Source organism: Nyctibius grandis, chromosome 11 (genome assembly GCF_013368605.1).
Source record: "Nyctibius grandis isolate bNycGra1 chromosome 11, bNycGra1.pri, whole genome shotgun sequence".
NCBI classification, from domain to species: domain Eukaryota; kingdom Metazoa; phylum Chordata; class Aves; order Nyctibiiformes; family Nyctibiidae; genus Nyctibius; species Nyctibius grandis.
The window spans coordinates 8,683-25,726 of NC_090668.1; the positions used below are offsets into that span (position 1 = coordinate 8,683).

Consider the following 17,044-nt stretch of genomic DNA (forward strand, 5'->3'; position numbering starts at 1 on the left):
TTTCCTCCCCCACCCCTGCAGAGGGAATCGGCGTGTGGTTGGCCTGCGCGGCACGTGCTATGGCTGGATCCCAAATCCAAACGGAGAGGGGTGCTTCTGCAGGTCTTGGTCCCTGATGAGGGAAAGAGGGAGGGGGCGGGGGGGCTGTACAGCACCTGGCACAGGGGTCCAGCTTGGAGCCCATCTGCAGGGATAAAAAGGCACACATCTCACACTCCCCTGAGAAAGGGTTTAATGGGGAGGGGAGGCACTGCTGTTTCTTTCAAACAAAAGGAAGACCGGGATAACACCCACACGAGAGACATACACACACATATGCACGCTATGCAGAGAGCAACACAGGCAGTGCCAGGCATCTCAAGCCCCCTGCCACCATCCCTGTGGTGAACTGCCTCCCCCCTTCTCCCTCCTTGAGCAACCTGGAGGGGAGCAGGGGGTGGGCTTGCCAAGCAAGGAGTGACCGCAGTTATGACAAACACTGGGATTTAAGGTGGAGGGCGGCGGGGGGGGGGGACAGTGGGAACATAGGGATGGGGCCTGCCCACAGGGCTGGGGAGGGTGGAACTCTTTGGTTTTGACATTAGGACTGCCCAGGGCCACCTTGTCCAGAGGGCAGAGGGAGGCAGGGAAAGGTTCCAGGCACTGGAATGGAAGTGCTCAGTAAAACCAGTTCACCCCACACGAGATGACCCGAAGCGCCCGATCAGGGTTGTGGCTGTGTCTGGGACCCAGCGATGTCCCTCCCCTGAAAGAGCCTGACACTCAGAGACTGGAGAAGGGGAGACTCCAGGGGCGTTTCACCTCCCTTCCCCGCCTTGCACCAGGCATAAATCTGCATGTGAGAAGGGATTTCACGCCTCTGCCTAAATGTGGTTTGGACCACTCGCCCTGGTTGCAGACATGCCCACCCGATGGCTGGTACCTCCTAGTTAGGACAGGGAGTTGAGGAAATGGCTCTCCCCTGCCAGAGTGCTCAACATGGAGTTCATGTCACCCACAGCCATGTTCGCACCACCGGATGCAGGAAGCAGGAGGCCACCGCCAGGGCTCGGGGGCCCAGGCAGCAGTGCAGGCGTCTCTGGATCTTCCACAATGGCAGCAAAGTCAAGGTGCGTATTCTCCAGGTCCAGGGAGTCCAGGCTGTTGGCCACCTGCTCCCCCGAATCTAGGTAATAATATGAGCTGCCTTTGAGCCCTTCCAAGCTCCCACCGTAATGCCTGGGATCCCCACAGCTTGCTGCCATTTGGCCCGGCAGCTTATGCCCGCTTTTGCCCACTTGCACATGTGTGCCCTGGCCTGGGTAATACAGCAGGGCATTACTGGGCCCCTCAGGCGTGGGGCAGGCGAGAGGAAAGCGAAGTACACGTCGGGAACTCGCTTGCACACCCTCATAGGAATGACTTGGCTGAGCCAAGTTGCCCACATAGTTCAGACTGTTTTGGTGACCAGGTGGTTTAGGGCCACACGGTGGGTGTGGCACCATCTCTGGGTTGAAGCATGGGGCATTCAGGAGGTGCTGGGTCTCTGCCAGACCCTGCAAGTGATCTGGTTTGGCTTGGTAACTGGAGTACTTGGGGCTGAGGTACAGCGGTGCTTGCATGGCTTGGCACTGCCCAGGTTCACTGCCCAGCCCCATGCCAGCCTCCCCTCCCTTGGAGGCTAGTTGGTCGCCCCACATCAGAGCCTGCTGGGCCTGCACATAGCTACGGACCATCACTTCTTTGGTCTGCATGGTGGGGGTCTGAGCTCTTCTAGCACCCGGGCTCAACATGCCCACGTAACTGACAGATGCCTGTTCCTCGGACTGGTAACCACCAGACCCTACATTCATGGCTTGGCCAAATGATGGAGGAGGCTGCGTGGGCCCAGCAAGCTTGGCGTTCTGGCAGGGAGCAAGTGCTGGGGCAGGTGCTGGGTAATGCTGCTCAGATTTGATCTGTAGTCGGTTAAGCTGGTGCCCCCGAGAAAATCCACTGTCCTGGCATGAGCTCACAAGTTCAGGTTGCTGCCCGCAAGAACTGGGTAGTGGGTACTCAGTACTTTGATGGTGACAGTGTGGCCCAGACACAGCAACAGCAGAAGCACTGACACTCGACTGCCCAGAGCTCATCTCCAGATTGCCTTGGGGAGCTTCATCCCAAGGAGGTGGCATGGTCCTGTTGCCAGCATGCATACTCACAAAGTGCTGGTTCATCTGGCATTGAGGGAGGGAGAACTCGGACTGAAGCAACCCCTCCTCTGTGTTCCTGTGCCCTCCCGGGTTCAGTTGCATACCCTCCGTGGTCCGGTGAGTGCTGCCATAGAGGCCTTCACACTGCCGCTCCACACCTGTCCCCTGGCACGGGAAGCTTTCCTCAGAGCAGTTCAAGTACCGTTCCATCTCTAGCAAGCTGGACGCCGTGCCTGGGCCCTGGCCCTCTGTGCTCACGCTCTCCAGAAAGACATTTTCACTAATGCTGGGTGGGCGTGGGGAGAAGACGTGGCGCTGAAGGTTGGCATCAGGACCGCCCAAGGGCTGCAGAGCAGTTCTGCCCGCTCCCAGCACATTCACGTTACCCATGCTCTTAAAACGATGCACCTTGGGCGCAGCGTGAGGGTTGGCCACCGTCCGGGCAGGGTCACTGGCCCGCCGCACACCGTTCCGAGGCACCGGGTGAGGGGGAACGCTGCCTGCATAGCCAGGGTAGTCATTGGAACTGTGCCTTCGCAGCAAGCCGTTTGCAAGGAAGCGGGGTTCGGCCGGCCCGAGGTAGTCCCCAGGTAAGCTGCTGTGGCCACCTGTGCCCACCACCCGCGCCATGTTGGGCAGCGGGGTTGGGGGTGGGCCGCCTGTGGCTGCAGCGTACTTGGCCTTGAGCCGGTAGCGCTGGGCCGGGGTAAGGCTGCCCACGCCTGGCAGCCCTCCACAGTGGCTGGCATCGCTGGAGCGTCGCGACTTGTCCGGAGAGATGGGGTCGTAGCCGTCTGCCAGGCCCGTCCCGGCGGACGTCGCCCCTGCCTCGCCACCCAGACGTGGCCCGGCCAGGTATGGGGACACCAGGGATGAGCGCCGGCTCACGGTGTAGGCTGAGCTTACGGTACTGGTGGCGCTGCTCCGGCGCTCGTTCGGTGGCATGCCCGTCTCTGCTGCTGACAGCTCCACGATGCGCCGGTTCGAGGCAGCTGGCGGCAGCACGGAGATCCCAGGCGCCTCCCCAGGCAGGCCTGAGGAAAGAAAAGGAGGAGTTATACCAGGGCATGCAGGACACAGCATGGCACCAGCCATCAGAGGACGAACGGGCAGCCACCTCCGGTACCAGGATGCAGCCTCTTCCGTGGTTAGTGCCTGCTAGGACAGGAAGCAGATTCAAGTGGTTGCAACAAAGAGGGGGCAGAAGATCATTTAGAATCATTTAGGTTTGAAAAGACCCTTAAGACAACTGAGTCCGAAGATGGGGTACAGCCCAGACGTGGGGGTCCACCACTAGCGAAAGGAAGATGCGGAAACCTCTCTGGCTGCAAACCAGACCTCTCTTGACACAGTGCCCGTGTGACTGGCCACGCATCCGGGTGGGAGGGAACCACAGTCTCACCGGCTCCGGGGATGGCTGGCAAATTCAGGCCCTTGGTAGCTGATGGCTTCCTCCTCTGCTTCAGTTTGTCAATGCGAAGATTTTCTAGCTTGTGGAGGGCCATGAGCCCTGAGGTGCCCATGGGCTCACCGGGCACGACATCCTCCAGTGTGGACAGATCCTCGTAGCTCCCACCTGCGTTGCCCGCCATCTCCACCCCGCTGTCGTTGTTGGTGGTGCTGCCGAGTGGGGAGTGGTCGCTGCTGCAGGACGACTGCCCGCCTGGGCTGGGCTGCGGCTTCTAGGGGGTACCCAAAACATTAACCAAGGAAAAGGGGGGGTCAGATATCCACTACACACCTCATGCAACTTGCAAGCCTGCACCCTGCCAGATGTTGAGATGACTCCTCCGACAGGCCTGGCCAGGCCCCCCTCTGTCATTGCACCCCCAGCTCCTTACCAAGGCCAAGTCAGGCACCAAGAGTTTGCTGTCATCCTTCCGGGCCTCAGTGGCGCCATTTGTGTCTTTCTCCTGCTTCATGTCTGGGGGGCCACTGGGGGTGGGCAGTGCACGGCCTGGCACCACGTCCCCTCGGTGCTTCTTGGTGACGTGGGCATCGGGGCCATGCACCGTCTTCACGTGTTTGCGCAGGGAACTGGGGTCTGTGTAGCGCTTGGTGCAGCCCGGAATCTTGCACACGTAGGGCTTCTGTCAGGGACAAGGTAGGCGTGGCGGAGGGAGGGTGTTAGCTCTGACTAGAGACCCCTCCTGACAAAGTACCAGCTGGACATGAAATAAATCCCCCTCCCCTCCCTCTCAAGTAGGCTCGAGAACCGAGGGAACTGAGGGTGGAAAGGGATCAAAGAGGCTGAGTCCCCTTGAAATGGACGTTAGGTGCTACAGCAGGGCCTTGGAGGAGGTCATAGGGAGCCAGAGGAAGAATGCAAGGACGGTGCTCCACAGGTGTGGGGCAGGGGGTAAAGGGACCTTGGTGGGAATGCAAGTGACCGAGGAAGGGAGCAGGGGGCCATGCTTTATTAGAGCAGGCGAGGAGGGAGTAGGGGCACACAGGAAAAAAAAAAACAGGGATGCAGGGAGTTTAGAGAGTACAGGACTAATCAGGAGGCATATGGGGAGCCCAAAGGGGTGCAAAGAGCCCCAGATGGGTCTGTACCTCATTGGAGTGAGTGCGGTTTTGATGCTTGGCCCGGTCAGAAGCATTGGAGAAGGCCTTGTTGCAACCTTCGTGTTCACATACGTAGGGTTTTTCACCCGTGTGTGAGCGCAGATGCGTCTTGAGGTTCTCCAGGCGTGAGTAGGCTTTGTTACAGCCCTCGAACTGCGCAGGCAAGCAGGGCAAAACGTGCCACGCAGCTTCAACAGACACTGTACCGCATCACCCCCACACTACATACCCATGGCACATCTGCCACGGGCACGTATCACACGTCCCAACCAACGCACAACACGCCTGCCCTCCTTCGGCTGCGTGTCCTCACACCGCTGCACAGCCCTTTACCCTTCTGGCCTATGTCATGCCACCTCTCTGTGCACCGGCCGCACGGCCGTGCTGTACGCAGCCTGCTACGTACCTCTTTACCTCCTGTGCATCTCTATCATGCCATTGATCACACGGGCTCTGGCCTGCCACACGTGAACCCCACTCTATATCATGCACGACCACGCTCCTGACCACCCTGTCTCTCCCACCTCACTTTCCCCACCACATGTCCCCCTCAATGCCATGCACCAGATGGGCCATCTCGCACCCTGCCCTGAGCTCTGCCTGGTGTGAGGCATCACAGCTTAGCCGAGGCTTTGCAAAGGCTCGTGCCAGCTCACCGTGCATTTGTGAGGTTTCTCGCCTGTGTGACGTCGCATATGCACCACCAACATGTACTGAGCCTTGAAGGGCCTTTGCTCCCGGGAACATGCTGCCCAGTGGCACACAAACTCCTTCTTCTCCCCGTGGATATGCTCATTGTTGATGTGCTGAGGAGAGAGGGGCATCACTGGTGGCACAGGGGAGGGCGCCGAGGGTCAGGAAGATACAGGCGTCTTAAGAAAATATCATGGGAGAAGTGGACGTAGAGGCACTGGGACGGTGGGTGGAGACACCAGAGGTTAGGGGAAAATAGAGTGGTCGGTGTCTGGAGGAGGCAGGGGATACAGGAGACAGCTAGGGGGCTATTTTGGGAGGACCAAGAGAAGACATAGGGGTCAAGGTGGTCTGAGGGGTAGTCAAGGGGATATAGGAGAGCTGGAGTGTCTGGAGGGAGACAAAGAGCAAAGGAGAAAGTCTGGATCCACCAGTGGTTCAGGAGAACTGCCCTAGGGGTGAGGAAGTCCAGACTGTGTGTTCCCCTTAGGGACATGGAACGAGAGGGTCACGAAGAACTTGCCCACGAGAAGTGGAGGAAGCGTGTCCCTCCCTTCCTAGGGGCAACTTCCAACATCGTGCACCTGTGTGGCGAGTTCTCAGGGCGGGGCGGGGAGAGGAGAGGCCCAGTATAGGACAGTTGTGGGTTGACACAGGGGGATGTCAACCAGCAGCCTGAGGGCAGGTTCTGGGACTGGGTGTACCCAGGCAGGACCTAACTCACATGCACCAGCTGCTCCTGCGTATCGAACTCCTTGGCACAGCCGTCCCAGTAGCAATTGGTTTCATACACAGTCTCAGACTCAGGTTTCCCATCCTCCTTCTCCAGATCTTCCCGAACATCAAGCATCCCCAGCAAGGGGTCCTGGGGGAGCGCAGCCAGATGAGCCCTCCCAGGTACGACCCCTCGTGCCCCCTGTTACTGCGAGTGGGGCCAGGGAGGAGCGTAGAGCCCTGGGGAAGATGTGGGCGGGGGGGAGGTGCGTGTCTCAAGGCCTAGGGAGTACCTGGGTGCCTGTGGAAGCTGGACTGGAGATGTCGCCCTCAGATCTCTCCTCTGCGTATTTGACAGTCAGAGGGCTGCTCAGGCTCCACTCCAACTTTAGCTGCTATCGGGGCAGGGGGAAAGCAGAAAGCAGTCAGCACTGAGACGCCCATTGGACCACCGCTTATACGGGATGCACCGCTTATGTGGATGCAAGGCCCCCTTACCTGGCAATGTTTGAGGGTCCCACGAGCCGGGGCATGGTGCAGGAGCTCTGGGTGGGTGGACAGGCGTTCGTGGGAGCTACATGGTGGTGGGGGCGGGGTGTGGCTGTACAGATGGCCTGGGCCCTTCTGCTGACCTGGTGGACTCTGGTACCCCAGTGATGGACTGCAAAGAGCCAGAGGGACGAGCAGATGACACCATCAGAGGACAGAAATTTAGGTCTTCCGAGCCATGGATCCCAGGTGTCTGAACTCCCAGCCACTCCTCCCCTAACCCACCGTTCCACTCTGCTCCCGCCTTCCCTAGCCCTCACCCCAGGCACTCGGCACACCCAGGCACACCAAATTGGCAATCGGCATTCAGGCTCCCAGACTGACAGGTTGCATGCATGCCAGCGAGGCTGAAGTCCGGTGCCCACCTGATGGTGCTGATGGAGAGGTGGCCATAGGAGCCGCTGGCAGAGGCGCAGCGGGAGTTGATGAACGCAACAAGGGAGTTGGGTGAGGTGCGGATTACCGTCTGCAGGTCAATGCTAGAGTCCGACAGGGGTGAGATGGACAGTGCCCGCTTCTTGCCCAGTTTGCCTGCACCACGGGGCGTTGAGAACCGTGAGCCTGGGATGGCAGTAGAGAGTGGGGGGCACTCCTCTCAGCATGGGTCCTAGGAGGCTGAAGAAACCCCCAAGGACACAAGCCTGGTGCTTCGGAGCCTGGAGGAGTACCCCGAGTGTGCCACTTAGCTTCTGATTAGAATAGAATAGAATAGAATAGAATAGAATAGAATAGAATAGAATAGAATAGAATAGAATAGAATATTTCAGTTTGAAGGGACTTAGAACGATCATCTAGTCCAACTGCCTGACCAATTTGGGGCTGACCAAAAGTTAAAGCACGATATTAAGAGCATTGTCCAAATGCCTCTTAAACACTGACAGCCATGGGGCATCGATCACCTCTCTAGGAACCCTGTTCCAGTGTTTGACCACCCTCTCGGTAAAGAAATGCTTTCTAATGTCCAGTCTAAACCTCCCGTGGCGCAGCTCGGAACCATTCCCACACGTCCTATCGCTGGATCCCAGGGAGATCAGCACCTCCATCTCTACCTCCCCTCCTCAGGAAGCTGTAGAGAGCTATGAGGTCGCCCCTCAGCCTCCTTTTCTCCAAACTAGACATACCCAAAGTCCTTAGCCGCTCCTCACAGGACATGCCTTCCAGCCCTTTCACCAGCTTTGTTGCCCTCCTCTGGATGCATTCGAATACCTTAACATCCTTCTAAAATGGTGGGGCCCAGCACTGCACACAGTACTCAAGGTGAGGCCACACCAACGCTGAATACAGCGGGACAATCACCCCGTTTGACCAGCTGGTTATATTGTGTTTGATGCCGCCCAGGATGAGGTTTGCCCTCTTGGCTGCCAGGGCATACTGCTGGCTCCTATCGAGCCTGCTGTCAGCCAGCACCCCCAGGTCCCTTTCTGCAGGGCTCCTCTCCAGTCACTGGTCTCCCAGTTCATACTTGTTGCTGGCTTTGGACTGTGGCAAGGCTCAAAAGCGCCGTGTCCCCCCCTACCACAGCCATCAATGTTCCTGGGGGGTACCTGAACCCCTTGACACACACATACTCCCTGCTACAGCTGGTATCATCCCAAGAAAAGTGCCTGATCCCCTTGGCCACTGCCGACACAAATCCTCCTGTTTACACAGTCATCACTGTTCCAGGAAAGATACCTGAAGCCCCAGCAGTCTCCTCTCTCATCACAGGCGCCACTGCCCCCAGTACTGCCCGACCCTCTCAGCACACACGCCTACGCTCCTGACACAACCAACACAATCCCCAGGAGATGCCTGAGCCCCTTGTAGAACCCCTACCTGCCCCACGCCCTCCCAAGACTGGAGACTTACCATCACCACTGCCTGGGTGCTCGGTTCCTGGCACCAACCCATAACCACGGTGACTGCTCATGAGGTTTGACTGATGGCATAAGGGAAAATCAAAACCTGGCAGAGGGGAGAAGACAGGAAGACGTATTAGGGTGGGTGGCACAAGGGGGAGAGGAAATCCCCAGAGCATCCCTGAACCCGAGGACTGGATCTGAAGTCGGGTGCCCCTCGCGCCCGTGCCAGGCACTGCTCGGGCCCAGGCACTGGCCAGGATGAGGGGGCTACGACCGACCTTGTGGCCCTGGGGCAACCGGGGCTGGTCCGTGGGGTGGGCGCAGGCAGCAGTGCTCAGCGTAGCCGGTGGCCGGGGGGCTGACGGGGTTGAACATGTCGCGGTGGGGCCTGGCCAGGCGCAGGAGCACATCTGGTCCTCGCTGAGGGGCTGGAGCCGGTCGGGGCCTGAGGAGGACAAGGGTGGGCTGCGCGCCCGCCCGCGAGCCCCGCGCCCGGTGGCGGCCGGCGCTGTCCCGTGCCCGCCAGGGGGCGCCGCAGTACAGCACAGTCGCGGGCAGCGGGTCCGCCCGGGCCGCCCCCGCCGCGGCTGGAGCCCCCCGGCCCGGAGGGTCTCCCAGGGCCCCCGCCCTGCGCCTCCCCGCATCGCACGTCCACCCCCGCGCTGCCCATGGCCTGAACCCCCCACGCCGGGGACCCGCACCCACCCACCCGCGACGCACAACCCCTCCGTGCTGCCGCTTCACGGCAGCCCCCAGCACAGACCTCTGTCCCGAGCCCACGGAAAAGCGACGTCCCGGGGGCTCTGCCAAGGCGGGAAGGGCAGGTGACAAAGGGGGAAACCCTGTGCCCCCCATTTTGGGGCACAAACTCGAACAACGAGGGTCCTAGGCAGAGGAACTGGGCTAGAGGGCATCTGACTCAGCAGCAACCACCAATGAATATCTCCACATACCCAAAAACTCTGGGGACCCCCACCCTGCCATGGTGGCCCCTGGCATTTTCCCTTGCCCCCTCCCACACGTACAGATCCTAGTGCTCCCTTCCCATCAGGGTGGCCCCCCCTGCCCTAAGGGCTCCCACTTTCTCCCTGGAGCTGGGGGCTCTTCCCCGCCTGGAGCACAGGCCCATATGTACCTGGAAGGGAAAACAAGCTGGTGCAAGAGGAGATGCCTGCGGGACCAGGGTGCAGCCCCCCACATCCCCCTCCTCCCTTGCTGACATTGCAGAGACATAAACCATGCGGAAAACTGCACGCCTCCAGCGGGCTAGATGGGGGCAGGAGGCACAAGCCATGGCAGCTCTGTGTCACCACAGCCACCTGGCCAAACATGGAGCCCATCCACCACCCCCTCCAAAGCAAGTATGTCTGTCCCCATGCCCACAGTGCCTGGCAGGCCCCCAGGCCCCTTGTGGCACCAGCGTGGGGGAGCTACCACACCCTAAGCACAAGGACTGTAGTACAGATCAGACCATTGCCCAGTTCAAGGCCACCTCTGATAACTTGGCACATGCAGTGACACTGCTACAGGGCACTCTGCGGTCACCCCATCACAAGCATCCCCGCATACTGACTTAGCAAGGTGCTCTCACGCTTGGCACTGTACTAAGAGGGTCCTGTGCCAGCAAGAGTCCCAAGCCAACTGCCGCCTCTGTTGCAGGGGGGATGAAATAAACACGTGTGCACCCAGACACCCACACAAACATCCGCACTCAAGCACACGCATAGATGTCAAAACTGTGAGCGCTAACTGCTGAAAGGGGAAACTAACGCACGGATGGTTAGAACCATTCTTGGTAAAAGGACCCGAGCTGGCACCCTGCTCTGCCCTCATCGTGGGTCCTTGCAGCATCTGCAGGTCCCACCCACCCTGCCTTGCCCATGGGTCCCCACCCTGCCTGCAGGTCAAAACCCTGCCCTGTTCCACCCACACATCGCACCTCTGCCCGTAGGGCTCAGCCCAGCCCACTATCGCAACCCTGCCTGCAGGTTCCTGCCGTGTACCTGGGTCTCATTTCCACCTGCCGCTCTGCCTGGCCCTACCCGTGGTCAGATCTCCAGCTGTGTCCGTGCCTTCAGCCTCTGCACCCAGGTCCTGGCCCTCAGCTCCATCCCCACCCGCGGTCACTGTACTGCCCCAAGACGCCCGAAGCTTACGTGAAGGACAGAGGCTCTGGAAGGAGAAACAACCACAGGGTGAGAGGCACATGTGGGTGGCGCTGGGAACAAGGCCTCCCGCTCCCTCAGCCTTCCGCTTTGAGAGACCAAGGGAATTGCCCCAAACAAGGGGTCTAGGGGAGTGGGAGCCCCTCACCCCGCTGGGAAAGTGCTGGGTTGCGTTTGGAGCACAGGGTGGGTGAGGGGGGCAGCAATTCTTCCGCATGAGTTGCCCCTTTGAAAGCTTGTCTCGGGGCTTTGTGAGAGTGTCAGCCAGGAAGAATGGAGGGGGGGGGGCAGCAGGGCAGGCAAAGGGGGAGGGAGGTACCCGGGAAGGTGGTGGCGCTGGGGGCAGGCAAGGGAAAGAGAGATGAGTAGGAAACGAGGGGAGAGGGGCAGAGGAGCGGCCTCTTACCTGCCTGCTGGACCTGGGCCTTGAAGCAAAGATTGGGGGATTAGCTCCAGCGGAAGCCTCCCATCTGCCCCCTACCCCAGCCACAACATCTAACGAAGAGAGGATTTGCAAGCCCCACACAAAAGTTTGTCTAGTTGTGGAGTCAACCACAGCACCCCCCCCCAGCCCTTTGTGCACACAGCTTCACATCTGCGCAGACACACGCACAGATGCATGAACATACATCAGCACATATCTGGAGAGGCACATGTGCAGCTGGGAGATGATGGGGGGTCTTGGAGTTCAGCAAAGCCAAAGCCCCCTGTCTCTTCCTCCCGAGAACCGTCACCTGAGCTCCCCCAGGCTGCTCTAGACCCACAGTCTTAGCCCACCAGCTCCTTGCTCTATATGAGAGCAGGTAGGTTGTTACCATGCAGTGCAGTAGCCATATGTGGCCACTGCAGCCCAAAGGGGAGTGGGTCTGTGCCTGTCCAGATAGGTGCACCGACCTGCTGCAGCAGCAATGGGACGATGGGCCCTGCCTGGGGCCCAGCTAGCTCCCATCTGCCTATAGCTCCCCACCCTGACCTGGACTGGGGACTTGCTGCCCTGAGTTCCAAGCAGATGGGGCACCATCTGTGGGGCATCTACCACTTCCATGAAAAGTGTTAATTCACCTATAGCCTTTGTGATGTCCCCTCTGCCTTGCCCACTGTTAGCCCCATTCACCTTGCTATGCACACCTGTGCCAGCCCCTGCCGTGCCCACCATCTGCTATATCCCTGCACACACATACACACACACACATTCACAGAGCACACGTACACACACCTGCAGTGACCACCACACAAACTCCATGTGCATGCACACAGCACCTGTGTAACATGCAGCGTGCACATACTTTTGCACACCAGAGAACACGTATGTCCAAAGCTGCATGTGCATTCATACAGCACACATGCGCACAACACATGCATGTGCACAGGTTTACGTAAACATGCATGGAGCACATGCGAGCACACAGAGCACACACACGTGCAACAGCATACCACCACACACGGGGAACACACAGGTGTGTAGCATAAGGCACACCACTCCGTCTCACGACTCCCCAGCCCTGGGCACCGTCTCCCTGCCTCGGATGGCATCGCCTCTGTGCCCCCTCCGGCACGCACCATGCAGGACTGGGGGCAGCTCAGTGGGGCTCTGGTCCCCACCAGCCTTAGTCCCCGGCCACCCAGGTACAGCAGGAGGGCCAGGGTCCCGCTGCGCCAAGACAGCCTCTCCTTCTTGGGTCCAGGCAGAGGGAAGAAGTTTGGCGAGCAGACCCAGCCTGACAAGGGCCGGGTCTCCCCGCTGCGGCAGCCTGGAGGCAGGCGGGTACCAGACGGGCATGACGGCAGTGACACAGCTCTCTCCGATGCCGCATGTCCCTCCTGCTGAGCACCAGCATATGAGGGTGGCTATGCAAGGCAGAAAGTGCCCAGGGCCCACAGGTCCCAGATGCAGGATGCTCCCCCCAGCCCACGGGGTCCGCTGGGGCTCCCTGGACCCTGGCGGCCCCCTGAGCAGGGGAAGCTGGAGGGGGCCGGGGACGCAGGGAGCCAATGGGAACTGGCCCGCGGCTCCCCCACCGCCGCGCTCGCCTCCCCCGCCTGCCGCACACCGCCGCGGCCCACCCAAGTCGCAGCCTATGGGCATAAATTTGAGAGCCAGGCGCAGCCGGGATTGAGGGGAATCTTCCCTCGGTCTCCTCCTGCCAAGAAACTCAAACTGAAACACATTCCTCCTCCTCTCTGCCAAGAAAACAAGGAGCGCAGCCAGCGGCAGGAGCAGTTGAAGCAGGGCTGGCTCCAGACGCCAGAACGCCGCACAGGAGGGGGTCAGGACTGGCCATCCCCCTCCCCCCCAGCTCCTTGCCTTTTATTTCCTGCAAACACATCTAAAATCTGTCATCTGGCTCCAGTTTCCTGAGGACACTGGGGAATGGGGTGGAAAAGGGAAGGAGACAGAGGAGAAGGCGCGAGAGGCAGAGAGGGAAAGGAGATGCAGTGAGCTCGTACCGCAGGACGACGGTCGGGATGCCTACGCTGACGGGTGGTGGACCAGAGACAGCAGGAAGGAAGGAGAGACACAGACGTAGGCAGGGAACATGCATGCCCTCAGGAGACCCGGCTGTAAGAGGAGGAAGCGGCGAGCTGCACCCCACCGCACCCTGCGACAGGGCAGACCCCCACCCCAGCTCCTGCCACGCACCAGGAACGCTCCCTGCTCCCGACCAGCTCTGACAGCCCCAGGGCCGGCCAGCCCGCAGCGGTGGGTGCAGCGTGCTGCAGCAGGGTGGCCGCCATCCAGCCCAGCACGCAGGGGTGGTGGGGGTCCCTGTCTGCACCTCGGCATTGTCCCCATCATCTCTCGCCCCAGGCCCAGCCCCGGCAGGGTTAACCGCCCTGGAGTCCCGCTGTGGAGGAATGTGATGTCAGGGCTGGATTAGCCCATGCGGCCGAGATCCCAGCCGACAGACAAGCAGCGCTGATCTGTGTGTGGCACAATCCATCAACCCGCCCAGCACAGCCCCCAGCGTGGGGGGCCTGGGGGAGGGCTCTGTGTGTGCATGCATGGGGGCATCTGCGTTTCTGTAAGCGCATGTGTGTGAATGCACAAGTTTGGGCCATATGTGTTTGCATGTGTGGAGAGGGATTTGTGTTTATGTGTGAGTATGTTTTGGGGGGGTGCTTGTGTGTATGTACTCACAGATGTATGTGTTTGCACGCGTGCTTGTGCATGTCTACATATGTGTGGAATGTGCATACGTGCATGTCTACACGTGCATGTTGGGAGCTACAACAGTAGCTAAGAGGGAGCTACTATATGTTTGCAGGCCCAGTCACCCCAAACCCTTACTCGCTAAGGGAGCAACGGAGGGCCAGAGCAGAGGGAAGAGGCAGACAGAGAGCAGGGTCCAGCGGTGCGGCAGGGGCTAGGGTGAGGAGACACCCCAGAAGGCCACGACTGCGTATCTTTTTTCCCCCGGAGGAAGGGTGGGCTCAAGCCCTGGGGTACGCAAACCCCTGAGCCCGCCACAGGCACGGAGCCCTGCCGACACTGCTGCAGCCCTTGCCTCAGCCGTCTTGTGACCCAAGGTCAGCCACACACCCAATTGGTTTAACCCTACAGGGCCTTAGGAAAAACATTGATCTGGCTTAAGATCTGCCTTTGCGCACTGGGGGAGCAGCTCAGACAGAGCCACAGCCGGGGCAGTTCTGCAGACGCAGACCAGGCACACGGCAGAGGACCAGGCTGAGCTGCGGCACGTAGGTGCAAGGAGCAAGGCTGGAAAAGAGCTGCCGAGGAGCCAACGCTCCCTCGTGCCAGCGACTGTCCAGGATCAAGGGGACACATCCTAGCTGCCTCCCAGGGCAGGTGGGGTCTGGCAGTGTCACCACACTCCTCCCCAGCTCTGCTGTCTCCCTGCACGCTGTACAGCCTCCCCAGGCGCCACAGCTGGCACCTGCTGAGGGTGGGGAAAGGCCAGCGACAGTGGGGCAAAGACGTCGAAATTCCCCCCTGGAAGAAGACCCTCTTCCCTGCCCTGGGACCAAGTTGGGACCAGGCCAGTCTCTGCTGGGGAGCTGCTTCCCCTGACCCCACGTGCTTTCTCATCTCTGCCTCCAGCAGAACTGATGTGCAGACCTCCCGCCCAGCTGCCTTGCTATGCTCTGACCCCACTGTCAGGCCAGGCCTTTAGGGCGAGCCCAAGTTCCTCTGCATGGGGCAGCTAATCTGCCCAGGACTGCAGCTGCCACAAAGCACATTGCTTCAGGTTCAGGGGGTCTGAAAGGGGACGATTCTGGGTCATGATCCCATGCTGGTGCGGGCTGCCAAGCTTGTTCCAAGGTGGTCCCTTGCCTGGAAAAGATGAGGCAGAGAAGAACCAGCTTCGGGGAAAGTTTACACGTGTGTGGAGGGAAAGGGGCAGAGACATCCATGCCAGGACAGATTCAGGACATCCTCCACTCAGTTCTCCCTCCCTGCCTCCCTTCTCCAGCCCCGGCTGCCACCTTCAGAAAACGTAACACATCCTCATTCCCCACCCCATGCCAAAATTCTTCTCTGCCCTTCGCACCACTTCCAGTAAGGACCAGAGGTCCCTCCCCAGCCCACCCATCCCTCCAGCAGCACAGCCTTATGCAAGCCACAGTACAACACCACCCATGCTCTGCATCTCAGCAGGGGGCAAAACAATCCAGCCCCTCGCTCCCACATGCATCCACACCCACTCATGACCATGCACTGACATGCCTCTAGACACGTTAACACACGCTAACACACGTGTGCTTTGGGAAGAGGGGAAGGCAGGCCAGCCTGGGGTGCAGCCCTGGCTGCCCGGTCTCCAGTGTATCCCAGGGCACAAACAGCGCATGGAGGAGGGCTGCAGGGTGGGAGCTCACAGCTCCCCGCTCCCTGCGCCTGCTCCTCCTGTAAAGCCGGGACCGCCGGCCCTCAACCACAAGCTGAGCCACTCCGGAAGCCGTGGCAAGCCGGGCATGAGTGGTGGTGCTTGATAGGTGGTCCCAGGGCAGGCAGGCGATTGTCACGGGCTTGCATGTTGTTTGCTTTGGCCCCCAGCACACACTACCCCTGAAAATGGCTCACGTAAAGCCACTTCCCTGGCCCCTACCTTCATTGGGCTGGAGTCTGGGTGGGGGCAAGGTTCTGGGGTGAGGGTAAGGGGGGGTGCACACATGGCAGCAGCTGCTATAAGGAATTTTTATGCTTCCCCTTTCCTTCCCAGTGCTGGAGGGAAACAGCAAAACTGAACATGTGGGACCCATAAAAGCCCAGCTCTGAGTCATGGCTGTGGGAGCCCCTGCCAGGCACAGCTCCTACGCATGGCATCAAGGCATCACCCCCAACTCAACATGCTCGTGTGTTACATGGAGGGACACCCTGAGAACAGGGTCTGCAATGCAGGAAATCCTGCCGTCCAGCGGGAGCAAAGGTAGGACACAGCAGGCAGTGGGCTGCAGTGTCATCTATCCCCCCGCTGCAGTCAGAGTAGCTCACACTGAGCCTGTTCCCACCCTAACAGCTCCATCCTGCAGGATTCCTCAGAAGGGAGCAGGAGGATGTGCAGGACCTGGCAGGGACCTCAGCAGTCATTAAAGGATTAGATATACAATAGCAATCCCTTTTAATCTGTGGAACTGCCTGTCTCTTGACATGCTGAGCATGGAGCAAGGTACACACAGCACTTGGGGATTTAGGAAGCATAAATTGCTCCTCCTTTGGGGCAGGAGACGCCTTCTGCCTGCTGAGAGGTGGGGGGGGGGGACGGAGCCGGGACACACATTTCTCTCCCGAAGTATCTGCCGCTGGTGGAGATGGGTGGCACAGACGCCTGCTTTCCTGTTCCTTGAATGGAGACCTGCTCTGTCCATACACACAACAACCCTATCACTTACGGCCACGTTCCCTGCTACCATGGGGGGCACCAGCCAGGGCTTTGCTCCCCCTAGATCAGGGGTGAGAGTTTGCCAGTGGGGCTGCGCCACATCTGGAAACATCCTCCCCAACCGGTCCCAGCCTCAGACCTGGATGCAGCAGAGCTGAAACCCGACTCTGTGTTTTTGCTGCTTGTTCCCACTCTGAGCAGCTATTTTATCAGCTGTTCACCTTGTTATTCTGCAGCTTCTGAAGGGTTTTGATGTGTTATAAGGATTGGGGTGGGTACACTAGCTGTGTTCCTGCGAGGATTTCTGTAGAAGAATCCCCTCAGTCTCACCAAGGACCCATCCAATGGACCTTTTTTATTTATCACTTCATTGAGACTGCTAAACACCAGGAGAAGATACTGAAAGAAACTGAAGCACACAGAGAGACTCCAGTACCACAGATGCAAGACATCAGCTAGGTAGATAATTGTGCACATATGCATACAGGTATGTACATACACAC

At 59.5% G+C, this 17,044-nt stretch overlaps 1 protein-coding gene across 1 annotated transcript; it reads right to left on the bottom strand.

Moving 5' to 3' along the window:
* Positions 1-902: 902 nt before the first annotated feature.
* Positions 903-8,911, bottom strand: GLI1 (GLI family zinc finger 1). Its single transcript, XM_068410430.1, has 11 exons — positions 8,815-8,911; positions 8,544-8,639; positions 7,061-7,256; positions 6,645-6,807; positions 6,440-6,541; positions 6,157-6,297; positions 5,396-5,545; positions 4,728-4,892; positions 4,013-4,261; positions 3,574-3,853; positions 903-3,205 (listed from the first exon to the last, which is right to left on the bottom strand). The coding sequence occupies exons 1-11, from the start codon at positions 8,909-8,911 to the stop codon at positions 930-932; spliced, it is 3,915 nt and encodes a 1,304-aa protein (XP_068266531.1). The 3' UTR covers positions 903-929.
* Between the last annotated feature and the right edge of the window lie 8,133 nt (positions 8,912-17,044).

Coding starts and splice junctions, on each gene's coding strand:
- GLI1 (XM_068410430.1), bottom strand. CDS start 8,911: ATGTTCAACCCCGTCAGCCCCCCGGCCACCGGCTACGCTGAGCACTGC. Junction 7,257..8,543: donor GCACCCAGGCAGTGGTGATG/GTAAGTCTCCAG, acceptor CTGCCATCCCAG/GCTCACGGTTCTCAACGCCC. Junction 5,546..6,156: donor CGCAGGAGCAGCTGGTGCAT/GTGAGTTAGGTC, acceptor CTCTCTCCTCAG/CACATCAACAATGAGCATAT.